General features: G+C 46.8%; 1 protein-coding gene across 2 annotated transcripts in view; it reads right to left on the bottom strand.

The window, feature by feature from the left end:
• Nucleotides 1-697: 697 nt before the first annotated feature.
• Nucleotides 698-13619, bottom strand: part of Drgx (dorsal root ganglia homeobox) — a 30584-nt gene continuing 17662 nt past the window's right edge. The window contains exon 7 of one of the 2 annotated variants that reach the window (XM_063275063.1): nucleotides 698-3194. In XM_063275063.1, the coding sequence (XP_063131133.1) occupies nucleotides 2929-3194 (266 nt within the window). In that variant the 3' untranslated portion in view covers nucleotides 698-2928. The remainder of the gene's footprint in view (nucleotides 3195-13619) is intronic. The other variant, NM_145767.2, reaches the window with a different exon arrangement.

Below are 13619 nucleotides of genomic sequence, written 5' to 3'. Positions count from 1 at the left end.
GACCCAAAGAAAAATCACAGATCTCGTGTTTCATAAGCCTTTTACACAGTTGTTTATGTGATTCTGTGTGTGACGTATGGGATGGAACTTTCCACTTCTGTAATGTCAGCGCTCCAGAGCTTTAGGGTTCTGGAACATTTCGGACTGTGGATTTTCAGATAGGGATGTCCTCGAGGTGAACTTACCTCGTGGGTGGGGTGTTTGTTGTGGTGATGCTCTAACCCTGAGGAATTCACAGACAACGGGACGATGGTGTGTAAGGGAGTCGGGAGTCGTCTCCTACACTGGATATTCCTAAACAAAATGCAGACTGAAGGAGGAAGGAGCCTCCTGGGAATGGCCCGGCGTCCTTGCCCAGATCACCCACCATGATCCCACATGGCCCACTGTTGCGCCCCTTCCCAGGACCATCACCTGACCTGGCTGGCCACTGTCCCTATGATGGCTGTGGTGGCTTTTAAGCCCTATTATCATAACCTGCAGTGCATTAAGACACACTCTTTGGAATGTTTCAACTAATAAATTAGTAATAGTTATTAATCAATCATCAATCAATCCCTCGGGCCTGAACCTCCTTCCCAGACCAAAGCTGACTGTCTTTTTATAGTCATGTTATGAATTTCTGCAGACTGGACATCCCACAGGAGCTCCAACTATAACTGCCCCAAAGAGCACTTCACCAATGATGGCCCCGACGAGGACAAGGTGGGGCAGGCGGCCTGGGCCCTGAAGACCTAAGGGTGAGCTCTGGCTTGCACGGGGACCTCCAGCTTGCCCCAGCATCTGCTAAAAGGTTTTTGTGCCAGAGGCTTCCGAGTCTGCCTGCAAGTTTCAAGAGCATTTCCATTTGCCAGCCGGCCAAACTGGAGTATTAGAGAGCACAGACTCCACCCAGCCCAGAAGCTTAGGGATCAGGGACCAGGAAGGAGAAAGAGAAGTCAAGGGAGGTCTTTAAAGTCTAAATTTATTCAGGTGTTTATACGAACAGAAACGACATCATGCATCGGTTACCTTTTGCCCTTTTGTACAACAGAACTTAAGTGCTCAGATATCTCTGCAAAGGTTTGGCTCTTGCTTTTTTTTTTTTTTTTTTTTCCTTTCTTTCCAGAACGTCAGGCAGACTTTTCAATGTTATCCAGTTTTGCACAGTCACTGGAGTGTTGCGTCATGAATTATTAAATCAGTGCTTCGTGGTAATACATAATTTCTTATCAATTATTCATGCTAATGTCTGTGTAGTTTACTTAATTGTGTTATTGACGATCAAAAGTAATTTCCTGAAAGTCCTCAAGGACACAAAATTTAATCAGCATAACTACTTTTCGGATGCAATGCTGTTAAGTATTCTTAATTTGCCCAACAGTTCACTTATTTATGTACCTTTCTGGAGGAAATACGAGTTTAATCAAACAATTAGATTGAAGAGTTAGTGTGCATGAGGGCTGGAGCGTACATCGCCCAACCAAACCTTCGTAATTACAGGGAAATGGGAGCAACTTGGCCGCTTTTTGGCAAATCGCTTCATCTTTGTACTCAACAAGCAAAATACAGCAAGAACGGGGGTCTGGCTTTTTTTTTTTTCTTTTTTTCTTTTTTAAAGGAGACAGTGTGTTCCATCAAATGTGTTGCAGTAACCGTAAGTGAGGCACGATACACTTAGGAGTATTACAGGGGAGGGGGTGCTCCTGAAGAGTTAAGGGGAGGCAGAGCGCCTGGGAGCACAGCGTCTCGATTATCAGAACTGAAATGAGAACAGCCATCATGAAAGCAATATCTGTTTGCGTGGAAACATTATCAGCCAAAGCCACCAAACAACCACAACCTTTCCAGGACCCGGGCCAGGAGCGGGGCTCATGCTATTGCACATCTCCCTCTGATCTCTCCGAAGTCACCATCGCGTGAAAGAACACAGCCACGCTAGACTGCGGCAGAAATCTCTGTGAAAGTTGGCCCTTTGGACTCCATTCTCTTCTGCCACACGGAGTCATCTTCCTGGCTTTCCTGTCTCGTCAACCTCTCGACATACGGGGATAGGAAGAAGGGCAGCTCATCTGGGCATAAGTATTTAAGGGACCTTCCTAGGGATTTCCTACCGCTTCAAGGACTCTGGTCCTTTCCTGGGCCACAAAGCTACATTCTGATTGGTGAACTTCCCATCACTCTTCTGAAGAGAGGCGGGGCCTGCAAGTGAACACTCTAATTGCAGGGAACCCACACACAGAATCAGCAGAGCAGCCCCCATCCCCGAACTGACAACCTGCCTGACTGGACCAGGTCAGATGTGCCCAGGGAGATCTGCTAGGGTCAGGACCACAATGTCTTCAGCCCATATCTTGTCACTTCCTAGCCAAAACCTCAGCTAATTCCTTTAAACAAGACAAAGGAGGCCGATGCCAGTCCTGGCTGAAGGGAGTGAGAACTGGCTGATAGTCCACCAGTTCTGTGGTTCTTAAGCAATATGGGAGTGCCCGTCTCATTTCCTGTCATGAGATGTCACTTCTTGGCATCTTTCACGGATGATCCTTGCCACAGTCCTTGGAATTGACAAGACCTTCCCAGATATCTCAAGAAGGATGGTGGAATAAACTAATCTGCTTTGCTCCAAGGCTGCTTGGCCTGGAAAATAAAACAAAACAAAACAAAAAAAAAAAAGAGACAAAACAAAAAGCAAAAAACAGGGACCTCATCACAGAGCAGTGTCCAGAGTCACTAAGAGCCATCGGAAAATGTCACCAAAGGAAAAGCGAGAACAACACAGCCTACCAGCAGAATTCTAGAGGGACTCTTCAGGTCTCAACCAGCTTGCAGGTCCCGTTTGCCCTGTCAGATCCATGAGGAGGTGGCTACTCCTTGTGGTTCAGAGGCTGGCAGGGCTGAGGCTGAGAGAAGCAGGGGTGGGCAGGGCTCCCAGCTGGGTTCTCCGGACCCTCATACGCTCTTCTCTCCCTCGCTCTGTTCCTTCGTTGGGGAGGGCTTGTCCTGGCTGCCTTCTGGAGGCACCTGCTTGGAGGCAGGGCCGGGGCTGCTGCTGGTGGACGGCAGAAGGTTGGCAGACTGCAGGACCGCTTCTGAATGCTCGCGGGCCTTCATGCGCAGGGCAGCCACGCTGGCTGTGCGGTTACTCTGGCAACCGTAAGTGGGGAGGAAGGAGAGCCCCATAGGGTCTGGGACGCAGCAAGAGCACAGTGGGCCCCCTAGAGGAAGGAAAACAATAAGCTCTGTCAACGTTCATACCCTGGTTCTTAGGGCTGGGGAGGGGGCTGGGCCCCAGAAGAGGGACATTGATCCCCTTTGGTTTCAGATACTAGACGGAAGACAAAGTCACAGGTCCCCAAAGATGCATGGCTTAGGGCATCCAGTTGGTCATCCAAAGGACAGTCAGAGCATCAGGGAGACCTGGTCAGTCACGGCCAACGTATACACCACAAGATTGTTATGAGGGTCTGATGACGTTCTTCCACAGCCCCAAACTGTGTGCCAAGGCATCCTTAAACTCACCGTGAGGTGCTGCTGGGTGCCCAGCCTCTCTGCCAGGCGCCGAACCATCTGCTAGCTCAAAACCACTCCTCACTTCACCGTGAGACCAGAAAACATTCCGTTCAAAATTATCAAATCTTTGCGACTCATGACCTTGCAGGGACCACACTGGCGGGTCGGGTCGGGCTGGAGGCCACATAGAATATAAAATGAGAGTGGCGGCGTGCTTTGCCTGCCGTGTGGGAGAAGCTGGGCAAGGCTCAACATGTACACCAGCTGGTCACAAAGGAGGGCTGGCCGTTTAAACCGATTATCTCTCCGGCTGTAAGAATCCTTTTCCAAATGCCTGCGACGTTGCTGAGAAAATACAAGGCTCACGAAGATCATTGGGATCTGGCCATTCTATGGAAAGAACTGTTGGCTGCTGCTTATGGCTCAAGGGCTGAAAGGCCTGAGGCCTCGGGCTCTGAAGTGGTTGTTGAAAAATACACCGAGCACAGACCTGTGACCTGAATCCTTATTCTTACTCAAGTGTTGTCTCTCAATGAACAAAGATGAGTCACAGTGCAGGAGCATCCTGAAGGGGCCCAAGCCAGAGCCGAGAACCATGAAAAGTATAGAGTCCCCTGTCCCTGATTCACCTGCCGTCTTCGTCATGCCCATAAATGCCCATAAGATGGTTTTCTCCTGTCTCCCACTTCAGACCACCTCAGAGCAATAATCCAGACAGGATACTCATGCCCACTTTGCCTTCAAAGCCCTGCAGACCCGTGTGACACAGGATCAGCGTCTTGAGGGGAGCTAATCAGTGTCTACATGCAGTGGGAGACCTCTACCCTCCCTTCCCAGGAACAAGCTTTGCCTCTCATGGCCAGGGCCAGGCAACTGCCCCTTCTCCTCTTCAGCAAATTCAAGCATTTTGCCCCTCGTTGCCCTTCCTGCTCAAAAGCAACAGGAAGCTCCCCTCGGCCAAACTTGCCATCCCCTCTCATCTCCAATATGGCCCTGAGCGGGGTTAGTATTCTTCCTTTCCCTCTCCAGCTAAGGAGTCAGAGGTTCCATGCCTTGTAGAGGTGGGAGCAGCCCCTCTGACACCTTAACACAATGGCTGAAACACAGCCGTGGTTTCCTGCCGTGGTTTTCCAATGAGGACCTGATACAGCTACCTTGGTAGCAGCCACCAGGATGAGGGGGAGAGAGATATCACCAGGGTCAAGCGCACAAGGGAATTCGAAGAACCGTTTTCCCAACTCTGACTGCCTGGCTGGCATTGAACCTGAGGTGCATTTGATCAAGCCCCGAGTCCTGGGTGCTCCCTGTTCCCAGTGACTTCACAGAGACAAAGTGGTGTGCTGACACTAGTCATAATGAGACACCACAGGTTCTGCTGGAAAGGGTGTGTGTGTGAGTGTGTGTGTGCTTGTGTATATGTGTGTGCACAGAAATGTGTACGTGTGGGTATCTGTGTATATGAGTGTGTGTGTATGCACACATGCATGTATGTGTGCACTTGAGTATGCATGTGCATTGTGTGTATGTGTGGTGTGTGGGCACTTGAGTGTATGTGTGTATGTGTGTGTGTGTGTGTATGTGCGTGCGTGCACTCTGCACACTGACACCTAAAGCTTCCGTAGGCAGCCTTATCCTCTCCAAGTCCCCTTCCCAGCAAGGCACTTGTTTAAGAAAACCAAGGATGTGAGGAGAACAGAACATTAAGAATGGTGATCCCTTTGGGGAGAAGGCTGGCAAAGAATCTGTGAGTTCTCTCAGTCTGGAAAGTCCACACTTTTCTATGATGACCATAAACATCATTTAGACCTAGAAACCTTCTTTACTAATGAATGGTTAAAAGAAAGAAGACAGGAGATGGCCAAGCACAACCCAGAGGGAGGCCAAGTGTCAGGAGCCCAGGGTCCCACACAGGCTGAAAGCCCCTCAGAGGCTTAGGGACCTGGAAGGGCCTCAGCCTTAGCAGTCACTGTGCTGGGCTATCCTAGAGAGGCTAGTTTTGCCACATTGGACTTGCTCCAATGTGTTTTGTGAGGTAGGTGCTCCGTGACTCCGGTGACATCTTCTGTAGAGTACAAAAGGGACAAAGCTTCTCCTGAGGCCACAATCCACACTCCCTAGATATCACCAACAATGGTTCCAAGAAAGTCACCAATAACTTCAGCCCTGGTCCTTGAACCCCAGTACCCAGTTTGTGGCCTGGTTCTTACCCCACCCCCACTCTAGACAAAGGGGAAACTGAGGACCAAATGAAGTCAAAGGCTCTAGGGAATCCTACGATTAAAAACACACCATGGAGCGGCATTCTTCTTTGAAAGGGAACACTGACTCACGTCACAACAAGAGGGGACCCCCGAGGATTTGATAAGTAAAGTTAATCATTAGGAAGACAGGACTACAGGGTTCAAGTCACAAGGAGACATTCAAGACAATAGACAAGTCTATAGGGAGGGAGAGCAGAATGCCAGTTCTTGGGGGCTGGGGCCAACAGGAACAAGGGGTTGATGTTTAATTGATACAGCTTTAATTTTGTGAGATGGAAAGGATTTCAATGATCTAGCTAAGTGGACAGTTGCCCCCAGCCCTGATGTAGGACTACCGCAACACCAAACCCAAGGATGCCCAAGTCCCTTGTAACAAATGTTGGCCCAAAACCTGTGAGCATCTCTCACCCACTTTCCCTCGTCTCTGAGTGATACAAGTTCTGAGCAAGTAACTGCCCTGCTGTATTGTTTAGGCAATAATCACAGGAAAAATTTGTCTGCCCAGGTCAGCATAGATCCATGTTTTTCTAAACAATCCCTGTCTGTAGCTGGTTGAATTGAGGAAGCTGGATCTCATGCACATTCAGGATTAGCAATGTTGAAATACACAGTTAAAGGTAATTAAGGGGTTAGAAAGCTGGTTCTGCAGCTAAAAGCACAAACTAATCTTGCAGAAGGACCCAAGTTCAGTTCCCAGAACCGACATCAAGAGGCTGAAAATCACCTGGACCACCAACTCCAGAGGCTCTGACACCCTCTGGACTACAAGAGCATCCAAATGCATATGCCCTCCACGTCGACACACACACACACACACACACACACACACACGGCTAAATTCATTAAAATAAAAATTTCAACATGGTTAAGATGACAAAATTTTTCAAGTGCACTTTACCATAATTGAAAATAAATTTCAGTCAGGGTCAAAGGATAGGTCCACCTGGTCCAGGGAGATGAGAACCCAAGGAGGTCTTCAAATTCCTACAGCAACTGAGAAGCCCCAAAGTCACTGGGGCCACCCTACACTGGCCTATCCATGCAGCCTCATACCCAGCGGCTGATGCCCTCATCCCTGCTGGCTTGCTGGTTCTTTGACTAAGGCCACATTACATATACTGGTGCAGGCCTATAGAAGAGACCATGAAGCAGGGCATTGACTCTGAGCTGAACACAGACCACAGAGCTCCTGAAGCATCCATCAATGGTCAAGGCATCTAAGTGAACTCATGTACGCCTGAACAGCCCATCCAGGAAAGCTGAGGAGTGAAGCCTTGACAGAGTGAAGGATGTCTGATGGAACATCAAAAGAGCCTCCCCTTGCCCTTCCTGCCCTGCCCTGCCCTGCCCTGCCCTGCCCTGCCCTGCCCTGCCCTGCCCTGAATAATGCATGGTAGATGTGACCAGCCGTGATGGAAAGACAGATGAGACACACAGGAGAGAGACTTCTGTGATAGCATCAACAGCAAGCAGGAAACAATGGTAACAGGACTATATCTAGCAGGGAGACATGTAGAATCTGTGATCCAACTGTCCAAAGTGAGACCCGGTTTGTCAGTGAGCATCTTGCCAAGCGTGACTCCATGGGAAATTGGTTGTGACACCATAATGCCATAAACTGCCTTGATAGAGGCAAACCACGGAGGAAGGGACAGGGTACAAATCATCTTCCTCTCTGGTGACTATACCGTGCCTTACGGTTTCCATCAGAAGAGTCCTGTCACTACTGCAGGGAAAGGGGCTGACACTCCTAATTGCTGTGTGCCCACATATATTCATTTATATCACCACCTGCCAACATCTCCCTGAAATCTCGCAGCCATTTTTAAATAAGGAAAACAATGACTTCCATATGTGGAATTCCTGTAAAACTAACTCTTGATTTCTCGGCAATTTTGCGATACTGAGAGGCCACCAGATGTCTCCACAGGCCATCATCCCAAACAGCTTCCTGGAACAAAACACTTCTGAGAGTTTGAGACAACAATAGTGACCTCTCTCCTCCCTGCTTCCAGAGTGGTTGATGAACAAAGCGAAGAAAAGTCAGGCCCAGGACCCATCTTTGGCGTCCTTATACGTGCATTTCTGGCTTTGGAAAGTCCGGTTTAAAAGGCTGTCACAAACAAGAAAAAAAAAATGTGACCGTTGACAGCAAACATGTTGGTAGGTAATATAGAGGAGACAAAAGGCACAGAAACAGCCTTTAAAAAATAAGCTCAAAGCACACAGTAACCAAGGCCATTCAATACTAGGAAAAGCTGTGCAAAAGGTGATCTGAGGCTAGGGCTAGGAACCAACAAAACAGCTTGGTTGGATGGTACATGCCTGTAACGTCAGTGTTGGGGGGCAAAGAAGGCACATTCTGGGTGTCTAGTCGCTAGCCGAAATGGTGAGCTCTGGGTCCCCTTGGAGACCCTGTCTCAGAAAACAAGATAAAGTTATGGAGGAAGACAATTGTTGGCTTCCACACATGCTTTAACAAGTACATATGTACACATACATATGGACAAACATTATATATGTTAGTATGTGTGTGTATGTGCAAACAAATATAATTTTTAAATGTTTAGTAAAAGATAACTTGAAGCCATCACAACAGAGACTGGCAAGCCACGCAAAACGAGGTTGTATGAGTCCCTGAAACCACACATTTGTGACTATTAGTGACAGTGACATCGAGTTGGTCAGAAGAGAGGCTCAGCACTCTTCTGTAGTACTTCGGGAGGTGATGGCGATGTCTGGAAAATGCAGACAGCAAAATCAAGTCGTTGTTGAGTTCAGAGGTTCATAGGATGAAAGGTTGTCTCTCGGTCCAGCGAGTTGGAAGGAGGTAAGTTTTGAAGTGTAACCCTGGCACAATGATCCAGGCAGGACCACAAATGGTTTTGTTTTGTTTTGTTTTGTTTTGTTTTGTTTTGTTTTCTGTTTGTGATGGATCACACTCCAGACGAACCCAACGCCAGATGAAAACATTACGAATTGGAAATGCACCAAATAGAGCCAGCACGCCCAACATCCAAGCTCAGCCTGACCACCTGTACACATCCAGAACACTTACTTAAGTCCATAGCTGGACAAAACCCTTCAGCATCCAGCCTACTCTATAGGGCAGTGTTTGATCCCTCAGACAGCTCTGTGAGTACAACACAGCAGTGAGAAGGAAGATGAGAGGGCAGTGTGCCTTCCAATCAACTGTTGTAATGTCCAAATCGAAGCCCCAAAGCCATCATGATGCCAAGACCTTCCGTCATCCCAAGCTGCTGAATTCAACCCCCTAAGCTACAGCTGAGATCTAGTCTAGAAACCACTGGTTCTAAGCCCTCAAACAATTGTAACGTTCATAATCCTGCATGCGGAAAGTAGAGAGCAAGTCAAAGTCCCAGCTCAGAGCTTCTCTAATGTCCTCTTCTAATCAGCCTGATTTGTTCCAAGTGCCCCGGGGGATGGCCCAGAGAACAGGAGACAGGCATCAATACACTTACAACTGTGTGTTCCCTACCCTATCACAGGGACAATTCCTGCCCTGTTTCACAGCCATGTTTATCCCCCCAGCAAATTTCCCACCTCGCCCAGAAACAGAGTCTTTATTCTGTTGGGAGAATGTTTAAGAAGTAGGATAAAGCAAACATTCAAGGCTCCCGATTTCTAGACCTGAGAGGTTGGGGGTTAACTGGAGAGGGGCCAGCCTTCATCTACTCATTTCTTAACATCTCGCTTTGTTTTAACTTAGGAAAATCTATCACCATGATTGGGACAAAAATCAAATTCTCTACAAAAGTATGTTCTACTGTGGCACGTGGCAATAGGCCTGTTGGTCAATCTCATGTACAGAATACATTACTACTGTGTTGAAATCGCACTGTAGGAGAGCAAATAGTGCCATGAAAAAGACACGAACTAAATAGTACACTAAAAGTAGGTTTGGGGACAGGAAGTCAGTGTGATGCAATTTCAACATATGTGTGAGCCCCCAAAATTCATATGTTGAAACTTTAATCCCCACAGTGATGGTCTGGAGAATCAGAGTCTTTAAAAGTGATAGGGTCGGGGTTGGGGATTTAGCTCAGTGGTAGAGCGCTTGCCTAGCAAGTGCAAGGCCCTGGGTTCAGTTCCCAGTTCCAAAAAAGAGAAAAAAAAAAAAAAGAAAAAGTGATAAGGTCAAAAGGGAAGATTTCACAGTGCTCTACAGGAGCCCAGAAGGGCTGAAAGGACAAATGATAGGGATGAATGGGGGAGGGGAGTGTGATAGACAATGACAGACAGACAGATGATAGACGATAGATAGATAGATGATAGATGATAGATAGATAGATAGATAGATGATAGATAGATAGATGATAGATAGATAGATAGATGATAGATAGATAGATAGATAGATAGATAGATAGATAGATAGATAGATAGATGATAGATAGATGAAGATAGATAGATAGATAGATAGATAGATAGATAGATAGATAGATAGATAGATAGATAGATAGATAGATGAAGATAGATAGATGAAGATAGATAGATGAAGATAGATGGATGGATAGATAGATAGATAGATAGATAGATAGATAGATAGATAGATAGAAAATAAAACATAGGACAAAGAAAGAAAAGAAGAAAGAAAGAAAAAGTAAGGGAAAGAACATATACGGCTGTCCACTGTATCTGTGGGGAATTGGTACCAGGGCTTCTGTGGATTCCAAACCCCATGGATGCTCATGTCCTTTAAATAAAATGGCATTGTTTTTCTTACTCCTCCCCTAACCTTTCAATCATTACCAAATGGCCTGTAATAAAGACCTAAGAAAATATCAGTGCTCTGAGGACAGTTGTGCTGTATTTTTACCAAATTAGTCACAGGAAAAATGTCTCTATGCTTTCCTCTGTGGTTGGTTGACTCTTTAGATATAGAACCCTCCCTTCTGGGGTTGGGGATTTAGCTCAGTGGTAGAGCGCTTGCCTAGGAAGCGCAAGGCGCAAGGCCCTGGGTTCGGTCCCCAGCTCTGAAAAAAAGAACCAAAAAAAAAAAAAAAGAACCCTCCCTCCGTTAAAGAAAGCCAGTGGCATGCACATAGAGAATTTGCACACACATATGGTATGTTGATTTGTACCATAGATACATATGAATTCGTAACTGAAAAGTGTTTAGAAATTATAAGTAATAAATTTTAATTTTAATAATAAATTTAAATGTATAGATAAGGGGAAAGGTTGTGCCAGCGCCAACACAGAGTGGTTCGGGTTGCTGGTTATGAATCATCTTCTGTGGGCATTGTATTCCATTTCCTAAGCTAACTGGGCATTGTTTGCACCAGCAGCATGTCTGGTACTTCTTATGTCCTATGCCTTCCTGCCTGCTCCCATGCAGATGATGGGACAGATGTTGCTCAAATCCCCTGAAGCTGCAAAGACCGTATCCTCAGCTCTCAGCGAAGACTCTGAATGGCTAACGGCCCTCAGCTGCACCGGACCATTAGTACAGACATGGAGCTGAGGATGCACAGTGAGATTTACCCAGGAACACTCCATTCATCTCCCACTCAGTGAGAGTTGACATCTTGTCACAAGGGACCCGAGCCTACAACATACTCCAAAGCCTACCTCCCTCAAGCCCACCAACTTCTGCCATCATTTGAAAACCATGGGATCTTCAAACTCAGCGTGAGGATTGTTTCGTTTGGGAAACATACTACCTCCCGGACACTAAATTAAAACCTACAATCAGATTTCCACTAAGTTACAGCAAATTCTGCTGAACTGATCTAATCGGCCTCTATCCCTATATGACATCATGCTTTAAAGCCTTGGTCTGGACATAAATACTTAATGTAATAAATACAGTCTGAAATATTTGATCTCCTTGGCAGTTTAATTGATCTACTGCAGAGACTGACAGGAAAAATTAAGTTAGCTCTGTCTCGTCTCCTCCAATAGCACAATTTCCTCCTAAAGGTCCATGTGATCCGAGGTGGGTGGCAGGTAGCATTCTGGTCCACTGTTTCCTTGTTGAACATTCCAGCTAAGTGAAGAAACTGGACAAAAACAGAGATCCAGAATGGCAAGACATTCCTTACCAATGCCATAGTCCTTTCGCTTCTTAATCAGGTGAATAAGTGAAGAACCATATTTCTAAGAGCCCTTGCCTATTCCTTAAATTCTTAAAGAGAATCTATGTGAGACTCTGAGCAGATGCCCATGGTATTTCCTTCCTGGTGTTAGCAGTTATGGCTAGGTGTGCTCATCATAACCAGGTACACTGCAAAGCCAAATTCATACCCAGACACTGTCTTCTATCACAAGGTACTGATGTCTGTTCCTCCTCTGTGCTGAACCATGAGACAGTTGCTCCATGTGCACCGTTCCTCCAAGCTTGTTGTAAGCACCCTTCTCTAACTCCTGATCCCAGAACCAAACACTCCTGGTTTCATGCAATGCCATGCAAACATCTGGGGGATGGGGAAAGAGAAAGACTGTCCTTCCTGGAGATTGGGCGTATGTCAGTGTCTCAAGATTTCTGTTTCAAGCCTCCTCATGGAAGGAAACACTATGGTCAGGGCAGTTACACACTGTGATTAAAACCAAGATCATCAAGCCATTTTAGCAAGATCTTTTAGCACGCTTAACCCAGAATCACATACCCTGTGCTGACATCCTCTAATACATATGAACCCAATGTCTCAACATCCACTCATGCACTCAGGAAAGACTCATAGACAGGGACCAATTCTGCTCACAATTGCCGCCAGGACTTTGATGCAATCTCAGGGATAGTGGGGGGGGGGGGTCCTGTTTCTGACTGAATGCTTTCCTAGAGCTTTAAAAAATATATCTGCGAGCAACTTCCAGATCTGAGAACCCCCAGCATAGCCAAAGCAAGTACAGAGGCATGTATAAAGGCTATTTTTCTGGCTGCCTCTCTCAGCCTCTGGCACCAGCTGAACACTTCCTCTCAGCTCCCTGCACTCCAGGGCCCCATTGATTAGTAGGAAGGGCAAACCCATCAGCACCCATAGGAAATGACTTCCAGAAAATGAACTGTAGGTTTTAAGCTAGAAGATGACAGCAGGTGCCTGTCAAAGAAACAGAATCAATCCGGGAGCCTGGCATGGGGTCTCAGAGAGGGACACTTACTTGGGTAGCTAACTTGGCTTGCCACTGTCGGACGTACTCTATGACCTTGAGCAGTAAGTAGTATTTTCTCTGCTGGCCTCAGTTTCTCCCACTGCTACAGGGAGAAATTTAAGGATATTCCTTACACATCATGAGTGCCAGGTTCTCCACCCCTCTAGAATTTGGAGTTTGAACATCACCTCAAAGGCCCATAAGTTATTGGAGGCAAGTTCCCAGCCTGTGGTGCTGTTGAGATGGTGGAGTCTTAGGCCATTGGGGGCATAACTTGGAAGGGGACATTGGAACCTGACCCCTGTTCTACCTTCCTTTTGCTTCTAAGCTGCTATCAGCACTTCTTTACCACATGCTCCTGCTGGAAAGTTCTACGCAATCAAAGGCCTGGAACAAAAAGTCAATAGAACAGAAAGACTGAAACTTCAGAAACCGTGAGCTGAAATAAACTTCTCTTCCTTTTAGGTTTAATATCTCATATATCTGGTCACGATCCCACGAGGTTTGCACTGATATTAAATCATAAACAACCGCCTGGAGAAGAATCGGGGACTGACCCGATTACTTTCCTCCTGAGGAATGACCACGTTCTGTCCCTCAGATTCCCTGCTCCCCTAAACACCTGTGTTCTGGAATCCACAGGACTGCACTGGTTTCCTGGGGCGCTGTGCACTGCCTATGCACCATGGACTTCTATCACTGGCCCTGGAGGCCACTTCCCGGGTGAGCAAATACCTGTGGAGTATGAAGCCCCCT

Source organism: Rattus norvegicus, chromosome 16, assembly GCF_036323735.1.
Source record: "Rattus norvegicus strain BN/NHsdMcwi chromosome 16, GRCr8, whole genome shotgun sequence".
NCBI classification, from domain to species: domain Eukaryota; kingdom Metazoa; phylum Chordata; class Mammalia; order Rodentia; family Muridae; genus Rattus; species Rattus norvegicus.
The sequence above is the reverse complement of the archived record's forward strand: the minus strand, read 5'-3'. Positions and strand labels throughout refer to the sequence as shown.